The sequence below is a fragment of the Patiria miniata genome, unplaced genomic scaffold (assembly GCF_015706575.1).
Source record: "Patiria miniata isolate m_02_andy unplaced genomic scaffold, ASM1570657v1 HiC_scaffold_9, whole genome shotgun sequence".
In the NCBI taxonomy this organism is placed as follows: domain Eukaryota; kingdom Metazoa; phylum Echinodermata; class Asteroidea; order Valvatida; family Asterinidae; genus Patiria; species Patiria miniata.
In genome coordinates, this window is record NW_024037076.1 from 18,233,642 (window position 1) to 18,255,017 (window position 21,376).

Here is a 21,376-nt window from a genome sequence, read left to right on the forward strand (position 1 = left end):
TTGTACAACATTTGTGCAATATGGACACAGTGCACAATGTAGGTTTTTAGCACCTTTGCACAAGGTAAATATGTGCATGTACTGTATAATTTAATACACAATGTATATTGTGTACATATGTGCCTTGGACATTCATACCAAAAAAGCATGCAATATTTCTATTATTTATGTGTTGTGTAGATAAATCAAGGAAGGCACGTGATCACTTTACACTCACGAGGCCCATTTCAATGGACAAACATTCTGCAAGCAACATGTATAGTACGGTACGGTGCGGTGCAATGCAACTGCCTCGTGGCAGATTATCTGAATAGCTACAGATGAACGTACCATGTAGTACATGTACATGTAGTACAATGCTTTTGCCATTGAAGGGGGCCATCGTGATAGAAATGCCAGCGTGCTCAGATTGGTCATACCAATAAGCCTACAGAGTACACATGTACACATTCTGTACATGTTTTCAACACTGTACATGAATCTTCCGTACAATACATAATTATAACTGCATATGGACCAATTCATGATACTACATTATTGTAGAGCACATACACATTGTGCTTTTTAGGACCCTAGGAGTAACCATAGAGCAAGAAGTAACTAAAGAATAATGTAATCAAAGAGAGCCTACGGATGTAAAAGTTTTTGCCAGATGCAGTAATGGGGTACATGTATCTTCCAGGCAATATAGGGCATTCAAGATAATGCATTACATCATGCGGGGCACATACACATGTTGTACAGGCAGGACCCTGGGAGTAAAACTGAACTATAGGCCTAATGTAATCATGCACGGATGTAAAAGCATTAACCATGCAGTAATGGGGTAGGCAGAAGGCACACGCACACACTGTTGTAATGAAGAGCAGCATGCTCTTGACACAAAGATCAGGGTGGATTACAATCTGCAGGTCAGCAATTATAGGTCAGAGAATATAAAATGTGTATTTGTACATGGAAACATGTAAAACAGAAGGACTTTTTTTTTTAAAGTATGGTGTGTTAAAGGCATAAACAGGATCATTTGCATTTTATCCTAAAAGTAGCCTATCAAATTATTATACACAACCTTATTTGGATTAAAGATCTACTGGTACTAAACACCCTGTGAAATTATTCTGTCTGGCTTGCTGTCATTTAGAAGCAATCAAGAAATGTAGGTGATTTCCAACGATCAGTCAACTGACTGATTTTCGGAAATACACAGTGCTATGGAAACTATACAGAGTGTTAATCGTTACATTCAAGATAAAATAGACGACAGATCAAACTTGATTGCGCTACTTTAGGTTATTTTTGTTAAAACTTTGTGTCTACAAATGCATACTTGTAGGCCTATGTATATATATATTTCAGCCTCTGAACTTGTTGGCAGTGTTTTTGTGTACAATTCACATATGATTGGCAGTACCACGTTGTTCAGAATCGTGCACAATTGGAAGTATGGCTTTGGTGTTTCAGCTTATACAGACAAATAAAAGGTGCGTGTCAGGACCTGTCCTGAAATTTGAATCGTCTGTTGGTTGAAGTATCTGTTGTTCATTCTACTGGATCCATGGGTGGATTGGTACACAGTCTATCCCTTCCTGCATGATGAGTGTAAGGAATTTGTGTAGTTACGGGCCCCTCTTCTTTTTGGTCGTGTAAGTGTTTTTAAGCTGTGGCTGGAGCTTCTACATGTTACATTGTACTTGGTGGTTGGTCCGTCGGTCTGCCTGTCTGTCTGTCCCCAAAAATTGACTAAAAATATTTGACAAAAAAATTTACAATATGCCATGCCGTCGTCAGTAAATGCACCCTTGAAAAAAATTTATTGGAAAAATGTATTGTCTCGATCGATGCACATACATGCACGTCTATTTTGCCTGTCCCGGGAAAATTGACCAAAAATGAGCCCCCCTAAGTTTCCCATAAAATATAACTACTCAAGTTTTAATTTCAAGAAAAAGCAAACAAAAGAAATGAAATACTTTACAAAAATTGGCTTTTTAACAATTCGTAAAGTTGTTTATGAAGATTTTGTAAATGGAGGCAAGGCACGCCATTTTTATGGGAAACTTAGGGGGCTTATTTTGGTCAAGTTTCAGCGCGTGATTTTCACGTGGGATGGACGGCGGCATGCAAGACTTTCATCTGTTCATGAAAGGTAGCCAGAGCTTAGTGTGCACTCACATTCCAAAATGACTACTGCAACCTGAACAATTTTGAACAGTATTTGTGATGCGATCAAGCTAAATGAGTCATTTATCGGCAATTATGATTTTAAGATACAGCCCAAAATAGGTCAGTAGGGGTGGAAATTTCAAAATTGACTTTTTTTGTAAATTCGGAAGGCTACCTTTGTACATGTACATGTACATGTTGATTTGTTGTACCGTACATGTATATGTCCTCTTTCATCATGTTCATGTCAACTATTTTTTCCGAGAAAAACTCACGATAAAGTAGTTTAATTTTTGAATGGTTGATTTCTCTGTTTGATTTCTCTGTTTTCTTCTTTCTGATCTGCCTGTGTTCTAAGTCCCATGTCTTTTGAACAGAAGGTCGTATTCACATGGGGTTTTCACCAAATATAAACCGAAAAATAAATCTGTAGGCCTATTAAAAAATGTTTAAAAAAAAAAATTAAAAAAAATTGATAAGGGCCGACAAACGACTAATTTAGCTTGATTGCATCACATTTTTGATACAAGATGCAATTTTCTTACATGTACGGTATGCATGCATTTTTCAGCTGAAGCCATGAGAGGCAATGCATTTTTGTGCATTCATGTTGCATCGTGGTGATGGCCATTTTTATTTACGTGTTGGGTTTCGCCGTCTGCATATCATTTTACCCCAAAATTTCCCTACAAAAAATTGAAAACCCTGCCATCTATCCACAACATTCTTGTTGGTTTTAAACATCGCCAAAAGTACTTGAATAAGTCCAATAACATAAAAGTGGATTTTTGTTCTGTTACAGGAACAGGGACCGTTGAAAGCGCGATGGTTTAGCCCTAACCATCACAAGGAAATGATGGTCAATTCCTCTTTTCTCGAAAATGACCGCATCCTATGGTAGAAGCAGTGATTTCACAGGATACTTGATCCTATTATTCACTTACAATCAAGTAGGATATTTACATAATATTGGATGGCTTTGAAGGGCTACAAGAATATATTGCACGAGCTATAACAATATTGCACTTGGCGCAGACGAGTGCAATATTGTTATAGCGAGTGCAATATATTCTTGTATCCCCAGAAAAGAAGCCATCCAATATTATTATTATTTATATCAGGTTGACCTGATCCGAAAGAAAGAAATTTCAGGACACTATCTTTATTTCTCAAGTTTCATTTGAATATTCTTCGCTTTTACTGAAGCAAATTTCGCGTCGCTTGAAACTGCCATTGTGGTTGTTGACAACAATGCACGCATACCCTACATGTTGCGCGCGTTTGCGACGATACCGCACGCTGGGCTCTGTTGACTGGTTGACAACTGTGATTTTCTACGTTCTTGACTGTGCAGGAACCAGCTAAATTTGTTAAATGCCCAGATGAGGACAATATCAAACATAATATTGTCCTCATCCGGGTACTTTAACTGACATAATATTGCTGTCATCCAGGTACTTTTTACGAAAGCATACAATCAGCTTATTAATTTTTACCACCGGAAGCCTGATATAAATAATAAGTTGTGATATTTTGACGGTTTCTTTTTTGAACGTTTGTAAATGGTGTCCATTATCTTTACAGCAAACAGACAGAACGATTACAGGTATTGTTCCTAGAAAATGTTGTAAAATTATATGTCTTGGCATTGTAAGTAGCGTTGGAGAGTGCATGTAACCAGTATAATGTAGCTACAGTACAAATGTACCACAGTACAAATGTACTCGTATAATGTACCGGTACCCTTTGTTGTGCAGTGCAACTGCTCATACTTCATACATGTACACAATACAAACGATTGAACTGTCAAGTTCAACAAATGATATACCGGTTCATCTGCCCTGAAGGTTGAAACGTGTGGGGTGACCCCTTTGTTTAAAATTCAGCCCACAGCCGATGGAAATTCAGCCCGACAGCAGTGTGAATTCACACCCAACTATTAAGTTGCTGACTGGCCAGCCAATAAAATGTGTGATAGCCAAAAGTACACGGACTGTATGTACATGTACCCACACAGTCTTTAAAGCAAGTTTCACTCTCTCATATAGGCATGAGATTGTCAATTAAAAAAAAAAGTCTGGAAATTGGATGAAAGGTCAGAAACATGCATTACTTTCTACATGTATACTGATAATGTCTTTCTCTCAGATTCAAAAGGTCTGATTTCAAACAAAAGACCAAAAAATCTCATGAATGCTCTCCCTTTTGGAAAACTCCTTCCTCATTTTGATACTCGACACAAAAAAATTCTTGAAATCGCCAAACCCGGGTCAATGTGCTTATGCGTCATGCTCCAACCACAAAGTCCTTGATCTACAAAAATCCTCCACTGAGCAGGAAACGAGGAGCACATTCTTTAACTGTACTTTAGCTGTCAATAAAGAAGATCAGACCCCATAAATATTCATCTGTGTACACCTCTTACTTACATGTAATCCTGCAAAATCTTCCCAATCTCTGGTTGATTTTGAACAAAGATCTTTAACAGAGGTACATTATAGAATCATTTGCTTCATGTGCTCTTCTCCTATTTAAGCAACATAATTGCTCAAGATCTTAAGTACCGATAGAACAACTAAAGCCTGTCGCACACCTTTCGGGGTGTGCACTGAAAATTTGGACCAATCTGACCGTACACCGAGCGACCGCATGAAATCAAACATGTTTTATTTTTACGCATTCGATTTCATCGGATCTGATGTCACCGGAAAGGTGTGCGGGCAGCAGTGTTCTAGCCAGGCATCAAATAGCGCTAGCACCCGCTACGCTTTCGGAAATAAGCGCTACGCTTAAATCGCGCCGCTACGCTACCGCTACGCTACCGCTACGCTACCGCTACGCTATAAATTTTGGTTGCGAAAAAAAATATCTGCCGTTTGTTCGTATACAAGCGCAGCAACTTTGAGCATTGCGCACTGGCCGTACGACACAGCAAAAAATAATCAACGATCCCACTGCACGTACCCCGTACGATACCCCTACCGTGATGCTGCGCCACACGCATTCGCTATGATAGCAATAAGCACGTGCTGTTTTGTGCTGCGTAGATACAGCGCTCCGTTCGGACGTACGTGTCACCAACAGAGCGCGCCGTCACGTACAGAGCGCTCTGTGGACCACACCATTTTGCGGTATCGGGTGTGCTTTCCTAAGGTCAATATTTACAAGCATTTCAACTGTTCTAAAATTATAAATAATACTTTTGATCAAGTCCGAAACATGTTACTGTTTGAAAATAAGTTCTTCAACGTCGGAACATAATTTTCGTAAAGGATTTATCCGAGAAAACGATGTCCAAAGAAAGGTTAAGCACCCCTACGATATCAATGGATCCGTCCTCAAAGATGGCCGCACGTGAAGAATTCTTCTCGAAGAATGTCGCTGTCGAAAATTTGGATTTTTGACTACACTACTCGTTGCTGATAATAACAGTTCGATAAGTTTGGTTGTAAAAACGGATCTGTTTGTTCTTAGGACAAAACCAATCAGCAAGTATTGCAACAAAGCAAGTTTTTTAGCGCTCCACGAATGCGTTGCTTTCTCAAATGCCGAGGGAAAATTTGGTCGCGTAGTTCGCCGGCGTAGCCGGTGTGGGCTGGCCCGCGCCGCGCCCGCACGCCGGGCCGGCCGCGGCCGGGATAGGAAGCAATTCCCGGTGATTATTTCTCATCGTCATTATCTACAATTATATTTTTTAACATAACAAAAATGAGATTTCTCCTTCACATTGTGTTGTAGCATATTGAAATTGCAATCGCCAACGACTTTTTCTGTCTGAGACCTCCATGGTTTTACACTTTCTCTCCCTGCCGATCGGATGGTTTTATTTACAAATTTAAAATCGGAACTACTGCTACTACGGCAGCGCTACACAACACAAGGCTTCTTGAAATATGAAATGTTCATGCGATTTGTTCTCACCCTTAATATTGACAAAGTAAATCCCAATTTTTTATAAAACATGGAAGAACTACTAAAAATGGTTAAAAATCAGAAAGCATCGATCTTGGAACAATTTATACATTGTAAACATAATCTAAAATTTGAAAACAGAAGAAACTTTCCAGGAGCAAGAGTATCAATCATTGAAACAAATAAAACAAAATTTCATATAATTTTAAACACTTCTGCTAAAAAAAAATCAGGGGAAAGTGGCAGGGAATCGCCTCAGATTGCACCACAGAGCATCTAGAGTCCAAAATTTTTCGGGGCCCTTAAGCGGGCCCCGGACCCCACGCCGTAAGGGCTTCGCGCTCCGCGCTCGCATTAGTCAAGAACCAAAATTACCCCTACGCTATAATTTCACCCTGGCTAGAACACTGGCGGGCAGCACTCTGATTTCAACGAAAGCAATATTTATGTTAAAACCAATCACGAAGGAAGTCACATGACTCCAAATTGACGGCTGCAATTTTGTCATCATGTGACGGATTATAGAATGAATCGGGCACGTGTGCAAGAAATGTCTAACCGCAATGGTAAAAAGAAAGTACCAGTGATGGGGTGATCCGGTGAACCAGTAAAATTGGAAAGGTGCGTGCCGGGCTTCATGTGAAAGTTTTAGCTCAGTGGCAACCATACATTTTGAGAAAACAGAGAGAAAACATTTTCACTTGTTCACGTCTCATAAATGGGCTCCATTCATTGCTAAAGCACATTAAAAAGAAAAGTGTGCACCCAGGCACACTTTTTTAACTGTTTCCGAACGATACCATTTCTTGGAATATTTTCACAGGGTATTTTGGTACCATTCCTATCTTCCCTTTGGGATTGTCTTTTCTCGTTAAATTGGTGTGTCCGATTCAGTGTTTTAGGAATGCTGTGTAGGCCTACACATTGAGCATACTGTGCAATTAACAGGTTTCTTTATATTATAAAGTTCAACATGTATTTCAAATCAAACACAACATTATAATAAGACCAGGCTTGTCTTGTCAAACTGAGTCCGAAAGCCTCTGCTTACATTTGTAGGACAAGTTTATGCCTGTACTTAGCAACTACATGTACATGTACCGGTACGTGTACAAAGTCAGTATTCAGAGCACAATAGGCTGGCTCTATGGGCCCAACACAACAAAAAAAAGGTTTCAACTATCCTGGGTATTGACTGAATCGTTTTCTGGCATGTGTCTGGTCTATACAACAATTTCTTCTACTTCCCTGCAATTTGTATACATAATAGGACAAATAAAAGGAAAATTCTCTCAACAGAGGAAAGAGGTGTCTGGTGGATACAGATGGCAATGTATCAATCGCCTCTATACAAGTGTCTAAATTACATTGTAACAAGGGAATTCTTAACTGTTAAAAACAGTCACTTTACGATCAGAGCGTCGAGTTTCACAACCAGCCGGTTCTTTTCAGAACCACACGTCTTCTCAAAAGAGATTCTTCAAAATGGTGTTACCGCAAACCCTCACTAATTTACACTACATGTACCACCATGCAAAGTTTCAATCTTACTCACTTGATTGATTTTGACCGTTGTGATGGCGTAGCCGAATCTGTCATCTGTACATTTTGAATGATAATAGGGAGTCGGGAACTAGGGCAGCTTTTATGGGCGGGAAACCAGTTCAAGCTAGTTCCCGACTCCCTTTTACCATTCGAAATGCACTTGTGTTTACAAATGTGATCCAGTCTTCTCATTATCATAATCGATGCATTGTGCTCGGTAACGGAATCACACTTCGGATACGGGGATCATCGAACGTGCGATGGGCATGATGACCACATCGCATCGTTCAAACATTAACACATTTAACGTGTTCACGATCGCAAGGGGAGCTCTTGGAATTGAACGGGAAATTTCACTCTTCATCCGGCTCGTAAGTAAACTTCAGTACAACCATCTTAATCATCGAAGTCTACTTGTACCTCAGGTGGTGTAACTAGTAATTTGTAGGCCGTTTTGAGGGTGAAATCTGATGTTTTTGTTGGGCAATGTTGAGTTTTTGGGTCAAGGACAAACTGTGTCGACCGACTGATGCGGTTTAGCTTGGACCCTACTATCGTCAGACCATGTCCGAATGTTGAAAAGGCGATAAGTTGGGCCCAAGTGACTTGGACTACTTAGGGAGTTAGGGTTAATAAATGTCTAGAAACTCAGCATTCATGCAAATTTAACCTGTCAAATAATCCTGATGAGTTCTAGTCCACAATCAGACAAGTGTCTGACTTAACCATCTCCAACATTCATGTAATTTTTTTATTGCAAAATAGTACTACAGTCTGTGTCATTTAACATAAATCCTGAATTTGATCCTTGTATTCATTCATTCATTCCTTATTACACATCTCAAAAAATATATATAATTAATAAAATTATATAATAATAAGTAATAGTAACATTTTCATATTAAATTACATAAAAGATGTTGGAATATAGTTTTACATTCTTTCTTTAATTTAACAATATAACCTAATATTATAAGTGGAAGGGGATCCCAACAAAAAAGAGCTTGTCATGCTCTTGTGTGGCACAGTAGGGATCCCCTTTACTTTATTAAATAACACCAATTTGCACATGAATTTTAAAGAATAACTTAAGGAGATCTAGGCCTATGTACAGATGTACTATAACTATAAATTCACACAGTTTTTTTTTTTTTTTGGGGGGGGGGAAATACCTTATTGAGGCTTCCAGTTGCTCAGTCATCAGATCAGTGGGTGATAATCCGTCACTTCTAGTAGCTGATTTGCCTTTGCTGGGCCTACTTTCATTTTCAGGATCCGCCATAATGTTGCCAAAGTTAGTGTTTAGTTGTTCGGGGCCGGGGACAGACTTGGCTTTGAAATGAACTTCTATCACGTCAAACTGTTTACCTAAAGTTTCCACATCAGTACAAAATGCAGCCCCAGGAATATAGGTGACCACTGGATTGTCACCAGTGGTGATCGGTGGGTCAGTCGAAGGGCTTTCGGCCCCCAACTAACACCAAAATGTTCCCTAATTCATCGTGATAGCACTCATTTTCCAGCATTGCAATGTTAATACGATCGCATGACAGAAAATACACAAAATCAGCATAATACACAATGCACATGTGCATAGCACGCTTTTAGCTGGTTCCCCATCAGTATGCAAAAACCACAACAGAAAGATGGGTACCATGGAAATATAATTCTGTTCAGCAGAGGGCGCTGTTCCAGATTCATGGGCATGCTTACATGGCTTATAGCACTTGTACATCATCAGTATCCCTTCACATACATCAATCGATCAAAATTCCAATTATATTGCAGGTAAGTACTTTACATAATTGGGGAATTATTTACCATTCGAATTATTCTGTATGGATGGAGGTCTCCAAAAGCATGAGCTTGTCTAGTGGAAACCCCACTGTGTGCAAAATAATAATGAGTATACATATCGGGGGCCGCTTACCTGTACCTCCCACCACAGATGTTCAATGCTAACCCTAAAAAGCCGGCACTTTTGTGGTTTTTTTTTTTATTTTGTCAGAGCCGGACCCTTCATTTCTACCAAACCTCAAATGTACAGCCATTTAGACTGTGATCCTCTACTTGCTCACTTTCGCAAATTGAAGTAAAAATGCAAGATATTCCCGAACCGCTCCACATCATTTTTTTTTGCATTATTAGGAAGAAGTCCAGTAGCAGGCCCCAGCTCCTTAAGCCGACCCTTAGCACCCAGGCCTCGATTAAAAAGGGAGGGGGGGGGGGGGGAGGGGGTGTTTGGTATAATTAATGTCGCTCCGCCTCTATAGACCCAGAAGTGGGGCTTTGTGAATTAAATCTTCCGAGTAATTGGAAGCCATAAGCCAAATGCTTCTTTTTTTATTATTTAATGAATATAATATTAAATTATATTTGTATTCATTACGACTCGAAGGCATAGAAATAAACATGTACTCTACTCTACGTTTAAAAACAAAAGTTTTTAACGATCGAGATCTCTCATTCCGTTGTTTTTTTTTAAACAAAGGTGTTCTTGATACAGCGCCCTCTATGTTGCAGATGCCAGCGATCACCATGGCTTTGTTTATCGACCTATTTAAGCTCAGCGCTGTCTGCAAAACATCACAATCAATCAACAGCCGAAATTCCATTTCATACAACAAATACTTCTTGAGTTATTGGCCCCTTTTTTTGTTGAATTAAAAATGAAGACGCTATTTCTTGCTTAACAATACTTCTTGAATATCAGTCGTCGTAGAAACATCACAAGCAATCAACAGACGAAATTGCATTTTCATACAACAGATATTTCTTGAGTTATTGGCCCCTCAAAGAGCATAGGCATAGCCAGCAGGGGGGGGGGGGGCAATATTTTGTAAAGACTGCCTTTTAACATTCAAATTCCCTTTTTTCAACGGGCTTACCCCCCCCCCCCCCCCCCCCCCCCCATAATTGGTAAGGCCCAAAAAAAGTCTCCGGTTTGTGGTATGCGCGCGCGTCGCCGTTGTGGACGGTAATTCTGTTCCCCGTTAAAAGTGTCCGGGGGGACAGAATTACCTAGGTAAAAGTGTCCTCCCCGGTGTCGTGCCAAAAACCGTCCGGTGCCAAATAGTGTCCGCTAATTAGCATAATGCGATCTGATTGGTCATGCGTCTATGACGTCACATTGTTTACGGACGCTTGCCAAATAGTGTCCGCACTTAGCGTGCATCCTATTGCGTGTTGTCGAGCTGTCAATACATCGTATAGAAAAGATCTCTTTTCACCTGAATTTGCCAAATACTGCCCGATTTTTCCTGCCAACAAACAGTGTCCGATTCCCCCTGCCAAATACTGTCCAATTTCCCTGCGAAAAAAATGTCCGATTTTTCCTGCAAAATACTGTCCGATTTTTCCAGCTTATTACTGTCTGGCAGGACGTACGTACGTGCGCCCTTGTTCTCCGGCGCTCGATCGACGGCGCCCGGACACTATTTGGCACCGGACACTATTTGGCATGTATTACATGCCAAATAGTGTCCGGCACCTACTGCGCACGCTCAGCGGACACTATTTGGCACCGGACGGTTTTTCGCACGACACCGGCCCGTTAATTCTGTCCCCTTCAGGTAATTCTGTCCCCTCCAGTTTTTTTCCCCCTAGTTTTGCAACGCAGAAGGCCAGTTCTCTATATTGTTTTCATGAATTCACTCTACAAGGTATACATTTTTTACTCTTTAGTCTGCCCTTCATGAAGATGAAAAATATTAACTTTTTGGTCTCTTTCTTAGATGTGAAATGTGAACACAATGTTTCGATCGATTCGGAGAACGGTGTAGCCCTATTCTACGGTGGACGCCTCATTGATATAACGCCTACTTGGATTGGTCTGCGTTCCCATCGTAGCGCGTAACGAAATTTCCTATTGGATGAATTTCCTTTGTGTAGCGGGGTACACATTATGTACACATAATGCGATAAACGCTGCCACATTCTTGCAGCGTGTACTTGCGGCGATGCGCGCTCACGAACGCGACTCGTATCATCGCATGGGTGATACTAGCCCGACTGCGTCTGGCCGTACAGTACTATCGCAAGCTCTGTAGTACGGCCAGACGCTGAATGCTTCCAAAAAGACTGAATTTTTTTGGCCGCCGATGTAGCGATTTTGCTACATCTTTCGATCGCAATTATCTTTTCATCCAGGACACAAATTTCCAAAGTTAAGGTTTGTAGTCGTAGAGCAACTCATACCTTTTCGAAAAAAACGTTGTTTGGTCTCAATATTTTCATCTATCTGGCCACAAGACGAATTTCAGTCATCAGATTCCACAAAAATCGTCCCCCATGCGATCCCCGTGCGATTTCAAAATGGCGGCCGCGCTGTAATGTATGCAATATGCAGGCGCGCCCGCGCAAACTCATGAATATGCATAAACAGTCTGTGACGTATGACCTCGTGTTTTTGGACGTACGGCCCCGCCGCACGCACGTCCAAAAACACAAGGTCGTACGTCACAGATTGTTTATGCATATTCATGAGTTTGCGCGGGCGCGCCTGCATATTGCATACATTACAGCGCGGCCGCCATTTTGAAATCGCATGGGGGATCGCATGGGGGACGATATTTGTGGAATCTGATGACTGAAATTCGTCTTGTGGCCAGATGGATGAAAATATTGAGACCAAACAACGTTTTTTCAAAAAGGTATGAGTTGCTCTACGACTACGAACCTTAACTTTGGAAATTTGTGCCCTGGATGAAAAGATAATTGCGATCGAAAGATGTAGCAAAATCGCTACATCGGCGGCCACAAAAATTCAGTCTTTTTGGAAGCATTCAGCGTCTGGCCGTACTACAGAGCTTGCGATAGTACTGTACGGCCAGACGCAGTCGGGCTAGGGTGATACTTGCACGGGGACACATTTGCCAGGGGGACACTTTTAACGTTGGGCAGGGGGACATATTTACCAGGGAGGGGGACAGATCTACCTAGGTAAATGTGTCCCCCCGGACAGATTTACCGGGTCACAAACCGGTAAATTTGTCCGGGGGACACATTTACCAAGGGGGGGGGGACAGAATTACCTGCCACACCGCCAAGACATACATCCGCAAGCCGTAGAATATTTTAAGTTTTGTTCAATAGAGGGCGCGCCACATAAATAGTGGTCTCAACAACGCACCAACACGGATGCTGCACAACTGAACAAAAAGAACAAACTCGTTTCCGATGAACTACTCAGGAAATACAAAATGGATTAAATTGAAATTTCGTGCAATTAGTTTTCACGATGTGTAGCATGAGTAGTTTGAATGGCGTGAGAAACCGTGGAGCAATACAATGTGATCGTAACAATCTAGTGTTTTAAACGTTAAAAATCCATGTTGACTTACATTAGGATTGTATTTGTTGCAATTAAATTCCTGTATTGTTACGGTCATAATAGCTTGATAATTTGACGTTTTTATAATGAAATGAAATCTTTTGATGTCAAACATCGTGGCAAATGAGTGTACGAAAATTCATTTTAATATAACGTGTATTCAGTAGCGTAGCCAGGAATGTTTCAGTTGGGGGGGGGGGGGACGCTGGGGGCTGGAACATTTCATGGGGGGAGGGCGTCATGTAGATCAATGATAATTATTTTAGAAAATCAAAATCTAACGGGGGGGCGACTGGGGGGCGACAAGATTTTATGAGGGGGGGGGGGGGGCTATCGCCCCCACGCAGGGTTCGACCTTAGCGGTGGTCCGCTGGCCAAATGCCAGTTGAATTGCCGGCGGACCAGCTGAAACACCTTGCCAAGTGGTCCGGCTGGCCAGCCAAAAAAATCTGCGTCAAAAAAATGGTTGTTGTATTTATTTGGTTTCTTACTTACATTCGCTATTTTTTTCAAAAGAAACCTCCGTTATTTTTACAAATTCGCTTCGCGATATGACTACTTCGCAACTCGATGTCACGGTGACTTTCATCATGTGCGTAAACCCAGCTCAATGCGGCGATGACTGGTTCCCGGCGCGCCAATTTAGAAGACACGATGAAAATGCGATAACTAGTCTGTGCACGGCTATGCGATCGATTACTCCTAGAGCCTCATAGATTAAGAACCCCGCAAAATTGTTTTCAGCACAAAACACTAATTAAGTACAAAAACGTCCATCAAAATGCAGAAATTTCCCACAGAACCGCTCCACAGTTTGCCCCTAAACTCCGTACCACATCTCATGACATACTAACAAAATATGCGCAGAACAAACATCGCTGGATTTTGTCTTTTTTGGGGCTAAAATGATGAAAAATATGCCCTTTCCGGACTGAGCTACTTGAAACGTGCAGGATGATTTTCAGTTCGCTCGGAGCGCGCCGCGGGGGGTACGGTACAAGCACTTGTACGCATGCGCATACTATCATTTCGCTTGTACCGTACCCCCCGCGGCGCGCTCCGAGCGAACCGAAAATCATCCTGCACGTTTCAAGTGTCAGGTTGGCTCAGTGCGGAAAGGGCATATTTTTCATCATTTTAGCCCCCAAAAAGACAAAATCCAGCGATATTTGTTCTGCGCATAATTTGTGAGTATGTCATGAGGTGTAGTACGGAGTTTGGGGGCAAACTGTGAAGCGGTTCTGTTGGAAATTTCTGCATTTTGATGGACGTTTTTGTACTTGATTAGTGTTTTGTGCTGAAAACAATTTTGCGGGGTTCTTAATCTATGAGGCTCCACTACGTGGAGCCTCATACTTTAGTTCTAGGAGTAGCGATTGACAGCGCTAGCATGGCTATGCATTGTGCAGACGCCAGGCACGTGCTCTGTCAACTGGTCGGATTCGACATCGTAAAAATGCCAAGAAAACACCGATGGAGAAAGAACATTTTTGCAAGTTAATTTACAAAATTGATCAAGCTTATCTGTGTATGTATTTTCTGTGTTCATGAGTTCATTTTGAGATCGCACTACTCGTATTTGGAGTGATACATGCCCCGTGTTTCCCGAAATTTTTGACGGTAAAAACGGGTCTGTCGGCCCATGGTGGGCCGCTCACCACACACGCACGCATCACACACCTCGGAGTTTCGGCCAGCTCCCCGCGACTTGACTAGCGTTGTGCATATGGTGCGAACGACCTGAATTTTCCATTATTTTTTGAAATTATCGAACGTAAATATATTGACAAAAATTAAAGCCTTTGGTTTTATTCACTTTTTGTTGCCATTTCGTGTATAGCTTTCGTAGTGCAATGAAACTAGTTCAGGCTAAAACTTCGCATATAATTGAATACCCCATTCAATCTGCATAAAAAAATTGGCAAAAAAGAGAAGAATTTCCGACCGACCGACCCTATTTTTGAAAGGCATGTAATCCGAAGCAGAACTATTTTTTTGGCCTAATTAAGGTAGGTTTTATTCACTTTTTGTGGCCATCTTTTTGTGTATAGCTTTCATAGTGCAATAAAAATAAAATCAGGCTAAAACTTCGCATACTGAGGCCTAATTGAATACCCCATTCAAGCGGCATAAAAAAAAAATGGCCCCCCAAAAACCCAAAAATCCGACCGACCGACCCTATTTTTAAAAGGCATGTAATCTGAGGCAGAACTATATATTTTTTTGCGGCCTCAGATCATGGAGGAAGAAAATAGACCTCTATTGCTCAGGTGACATGATGACATGGGTGTTGATGACAATAGTCTTGTTATGACTTATGTGAAACTGATTAACTGGTGGGTACACGCTGTATAAGACGGACCAGTCAAAAACCTGGCGGACCAGTCAAAATTCTAGCCAACTGGTCCGGCTGGCCAGTCAAAAAAAAAGTTAAGGGCAACCCCTGCCACGCCCCGTGGCTACGCCACTGCGTGTATTTCTTGAGTTGTCAAGGCCCCAAATCGAGTTTGGTGGTGGAGATCGAGACCACTATAATATAGAGGGCGCGCCACATAAATAGTGGTCTCGGCAACGCATCAACACGGATGCTGCAAAATTGAAGAAAAAGAACAACTTCGTTTCCGATGAACTACTCATGAAATACAAAATGGATTAAATTGAAATTTCGTGCAATTAGTTTTCACGATGTGTAGCATGAGTAGTTTGAATGGCGTGAGAAACCGTGGAGCTATAAATATAATATGATCGTAACAATCTAGTGTTTTAAACGTTAAAAATCCATGTTGACTTCCATAAGGATTGTATTTGTTGCAAATAAAATCCTGTATTGTTACGGTCATAATAGCTTGATTAATGGCCTTTTTTTCCTAAAATGAAATCTTTTGATGCCAAACATCATGACAAATGAGTGTACGAAAATTCATTTTAATGTAACGTGTATTTCTTGAGTTGTTGGCCCGAAATCGGGTTAGGTGGTGGAGATCGAGACCACTATAATATAGAGGGCGCGCCACATAAATAGTGGTCTCGGCAACGCATCAACAGGGTCCTACTAAAGCGCGTCAACAAGCGTCAACAAGCGTCAACAAGCGTCAACAAGTTTTAGTAATCGTTAAGTGCGCGTCAACAAATTTTGTATAGACCTTTGAACAATAAATATAGCTTTATATGGTAGAAAAAGCGATAATGAACATCTTCTGCATATCAATTAAAGTTAAAATTATTTTAAAACTTGGTTTTTTGAACGCGAAATGTACGACGAATTTGTCGATAAAAGTTGGCCGCCATCTTGTTTATGTGTAGCTAGCCGTACTACGCATGCGTGAAGTGTAAAGAGCCATACTACGCATGCGCGAAGTCTACAGCGCCATCCAAACAAGATGGCGGCCTACTTTTATCGACAAATTCGTCGTACATTTCGCGTTCAAAAAACCAAGTTTTAAAATAATTTTAACTTGAATTGATATGCAGAAGATGTTCATTATTGCTTTTTCTACCATATAAAGCTGTTTTTATTGTTCAAAGGCCTATACAAAATTTGTTGACGCGCACTTAACGACTACTAAAACTTGTTGACGCTTGTTGACGCTTGTTGACGCGCTTTAGTAGGACCGCATCAACACGTATGCTGCACAATTGAAGAAAAAGAACAACCTCGTTTCCAATGAACTACTCAAGAAATACAAAATGGATTAAATTGAAATTTCGTGCAATTAGTTTTCACGATGTGTGGCATAAGTAGTTTGAATGGCGTGAGAAACCGTGGAGCTATAAATATAATATGTTCGTAACAATCTAGTGTTTTAAACGTTAAACATCCATGTTGACTTCCATTAGGATTGTATTTGTTGCAAATAAAATCCTGTATTGTTACGGTCATAATAGCTTGATTAATTGACGTTTTTTTTCTGAAATGAAATCTTTTGATGCCAAACATCATGACAAATGAGTGTACGAAACTTCATTTTAATGTAACGTGTATTTCTTGAGTTGTTGGCCCGAAATCGGGTTTGGTGGTGGAGATCGAGACCACTATAATAGAGGGCGCGCCACATAAATAGTGGTCTCGGCAACGCATCAACACGGATGCTGCACAATTGAAGAAAAATAACAACCTCGTTTCCGATGAACTACTCAAGAAATACAACATGGATTAAATTGAAATTTCGTGCAATTAGTTTTCACGATGTGTAGCATAAGTAGTTTGAATGGCATGAGAAACCGTGAATGGCATGAGAAACCGTGGAGCTATAAATACAATATGATCGTAACAATCTAGTGTTTTAAACGTTAAAAATCCTTGTTGACTTACATAAGGATTGTATTTGTGGCAATTAAAATCCTGTATTGTTACGGTCATAATAGCTTGATAATTTGACGTTTTTATTATGAAATGAAATCTTTTGATGTCAAACATCATGACAAATGAGTGTACGAAAATTCATTTTAATATAACGTGTATTCAGTGACGTAGCCATGATTTTTTTTGTGGGGGGCGCTGGGGGGTTGGAACATTTCATGGGGGGGGGGCGATAATTTTTTTAGGAACTCAAAAATCTCAGGGGGGCGGGTGGGGGCGACTGGGGGGGGGGCGAAAAGATTTCATGGGGGGGGGGCTATCGCCCCCCACGTCCCCCGTGGCTACGCCACTGCGTGTATTTCTTGAGTTGTTGGCCCCAAATCGAGTTTGGTGGTGGAGATCGAGACCACTATAATAGAGGGCGCGCCACATAAATAGTGGTCTCGGCAACGCATCAACATGGATGCTGCACAATTGAAGAAAAAGAACAACCTCGTTTCCGATGAACTACTCAAGAAATACAACATGGATTAAATTCATATTTCGTGCAATTAGTTTTCACGATGTGTAGCATAAGTAGTTTGAATGGCATGAGAAACCGTGGAGCTATAAATACAATATGATCGTAACAATCTAGTGTTTTAAACGTTAAAAATCCTGGTTGACTTACATTAGGATTGTATTTGTTGCAAATAAAATCCTGTATTGTTACTTTCATAATAGCTTGATTATTTGACGTTTTTTTATGAAATGAAATCTTTTGATGCCAAACATCATGACAAATGAGTGTACGAAAATTCATTTTAATGTAACGTGTATTTTTTTAGTTGTTGGCCCGAAATCGGGTTTGGTGGTGGAGATCGAGACCACTATAATAGAGGGCGCGCCACATAAATAGTGGTCTCGGCAACGCATCAACACGGATGCTGCACAATTGAAGAAAAATAACAACCTCGTTTCCGATGAACTACTCAGGAAATACAAAATGGATTAAATTGAAATTTCGTGCAATTAGTTTTCACGATGTGTAGCATGAGTAGTTTGAATGGCGTGAGAAACCGTGGAGCAATACAATATGATCGTAACAATCTAGTGTTTTAAACGTTAAAAATCCATGTTGACTTGCATTAGGATTGTATTTGTTGCAATTAAATTCCTGTATTGTTACGGTCATAATAGCTTGATAATTTGACGTTTTTATAATGAAATGAAATCTTTTGATGTCAAACATCGTGGCAAATGAGTTTACGAAAATTCATTTTAATATAACGTGTATTCAGTAGCGTAGCCAGGAATTTTTCAGTTGGGGGGGGGGGGACGCTGGGGGCTGGAACATTTCATGGGGGAGGGCGTCATGTAGATCAATGATAATTATTTTAGAAAATCAAAATCTAACGGGGGGGGGCGACTGGGGGGCGACAAGATTTTATGAGGGGGGGGGGGGCTATCGCCCCCACGCCCCCGTGGCTACGCCACTGCGTGTATTTCTTGAGTTGTCAAGGCCCCAAATCGAGTTTGGTGGTGGAGATCGAGACCACTATAATATAGAGGGCGCGCCACATAAATAGTGGTCTCGGCAACGCATCAACACGGATGCTGCAAAATTGAAGAAAAAGAACAACTTCGTTTCCGATGAACTACTCATGAAATACAAAATGGATTAAATTGAAATTTCGTGCAATTAGTTTTCACGATGTGTAGCATGAGTAGTTTGAATGGCGTGAGAAACCGTGGAGCTATAAATATAATATGATCGTAACAATCTAGTGTTTTAAACGTTAAAAATCCATGTTGACTTCCATAAGGATTGTATTTGTTGCAAATAAAATCCTGTATTGTTACGGTCATAATAGCTTGATTAATGGCCTTTTTTTCCTGAAATGAAATCTTTTGATGCCAAACATCATGACAAATGAGTGTACGAAAATTCATTTTAATGTAACGTGTATTTCTTGAGTTGTTGGCCCGAAATCGGGTTAGGTGGTGGAGATCGAGACCACTATAATATAGAGGGCGCGCCACATAAATAGTGGTCTCGGCAACGCATCAACGCGTATGCTGCACAATTGAAGAAAAAGAACAACCTCGTTTCCAATGAACTACTCAAGAAATACAAAATGGATTAAATTGAAATTTCGTGCAATTAGTTTTCACGATGTGTGGCATAAGTAGTTTGAATGGCGTGAGAAACCGTGGAGCTATAAATATAATATGTTCGTAACAATCTAGTGTTTTAAACGTTAAACATCCATGTTGACTTCCATTAGGATTGTATTTGTTGCAAATAAAATCCTGTATTGTTACGGTCATAATAGCTTGATTAATTGACGTTTTTTTCTGAAATGAAATCTTTTGATGCCAAACATCATGACAAATGAGTGTACGAAACTTCATTTTAATGTAACGTGTATTTCTTGAGTTGTTGGCCCGAAATCGGGTTTGGTGGTGGAGATCGAGACCACTATAATAGAGGGCGCGCCACATAAATAGTGGTCTCGGCAACGCATCAACACGGATGCTGCACAATTGAAGAAAAATAACAACCTCGTTTCCGATGAACTACTCAAGAAATACAACATGGATTAAATTGAAATTTCGTGCAATTAGTTTTCACGATGTGTAGCATAAGTAGTTTGAATGGCATGAGAAACCGTGAATGGCATGAGAAACCGTGGAGCTATAAATACAATATGATCGTAACAATCTAGTGTTTTAAACGTTAAAAATCCTTGTTGACTTACATTAGGATTGTATTTGTGGCAATTAAAATCCTGTATTGTTACGGTCATAATAGCTTGATAATTTGACGTTTTTATTATGAAATGAAATCTTTTGATTTCAAACATCATGACAAATGAGTGTACGAAAATTCATTTTAATATAACGTGTATTCAGTGACGTAGCCATGCATTTTTTTGTGGGGGGCGCTGGGGGGTTGGAACATTTCATGGGGGGGGGGGCGTCATGTAGATCAATGATAATTTTTTTAGGAACTCAAAAATCTCAGGGGGGCGGGTGGGGGCGACTGGGGGGGGGGGCGAAAAGATTTCATGGGGGGGGGGGGCTATCGCCCCCCACGTCCCCCGTGGCTACGCCACTGCGTGTATTTCTTGAGTTGTTGGCCCAAATCGAGTTTGGTGGTGGAGATCGAGACCACTATAATAGAGGGCGCGCCACATAAATAGTGGTCTCGGCAACGCATCAACATGGATGCTGCACAATTGAAGAAAAAGAACAACCTCGTTTCCGATGAACTACTCAAGAAATACAACATGGATTAAATTCATATTTCGTGCAATTAGTTTTCACGATGTGTAGCATAAGTAGTTTGAATGGCATGAGAAACCGTGGAGCTATAAATACAATATGATCGTAACAATCTAGTGTTTTAAACGTTAAAAATCCTTGTTGACTTACATTAGGATTGTATTTGTTGCAAATAAAATCCTGTATTGTTACGGTCATAATAGCTTGATTAATTGACGTTTTTTTCTGAAATGAAATCTTTTGATGCCAAACATCATGACAAATGAGTGTACGAAAATTCATTTTAATGTAACGTGTATTTCTTGAGTTGTTGGCCCGAAATCGGGTTTGGTGGTGGAGATCGAGACCACTATAATAGAGGGCGAGCTACATAAATAGTGGTCTCGGCAACGCATCAACACGGATGCTGCACAATTGAAGAAAAATAACAACCTCGTTTCCGATGAACTACTCAAGAAATACAAAATGGATTAAATTGAAATTTCGTGCAATTAGTTTTCACGATGTGTAGCATAAGTAGTTTGAATGGCATGAAACAAGCATTCTGTGTCATTTTCTTTGTTCCAAACAGTCAAAACACACAATAAATTGCTGTTTTTGGACGAGACAGGTTTTAGGGTCATTGTGTTTAAATGGTGATATTCTTTGAACGGATTGAGCAATTTCGGTATTTGAGCAATTTCGGTAGCTTATGCTCAATCATTCTTCATGATATTTCACAAACGTTTTCAATACACCAGAAGCAAATTAAGAAACGAAAACTCAATTGATTTCGCGCTAAAGGCACGCTATTGTTTTGGATGTATTAATGTTATTGCTTGACAGCTCTTCTTGGTACATGTAATGAAAAACCGTCT

The 21,376-nt window shown here is 40.5% G+C and overlaps 1 protein-coding gene across 1 annotated transcript in view; it reads right to left on the reverse strand.

Annotated features, from left to right (window-relative positions):
* LOC119720564 (DNA-binding protein RFX7-like) overlaps window positions 1–9,213 on the reverse strand; it is a 30,932-nt gene extending 21,719 nt beyond the window's left edge. The window contains exon 1 of the mRNA XM_038190280.1: window positions 8,793–9,213. Within this exon, the coding sequence (XP_038046208.1) occupies window positions 8,793–8,902 (110 nt within the window). The 5' untranslated portion in view covers window positions 8,903–9,213. The remainder of the gene's footprint in view (window positions 1–8,792) is intronic.
* Between the last annotated feature and the right edge of the window lie 12,163 nt (window positions 9,214–21,376).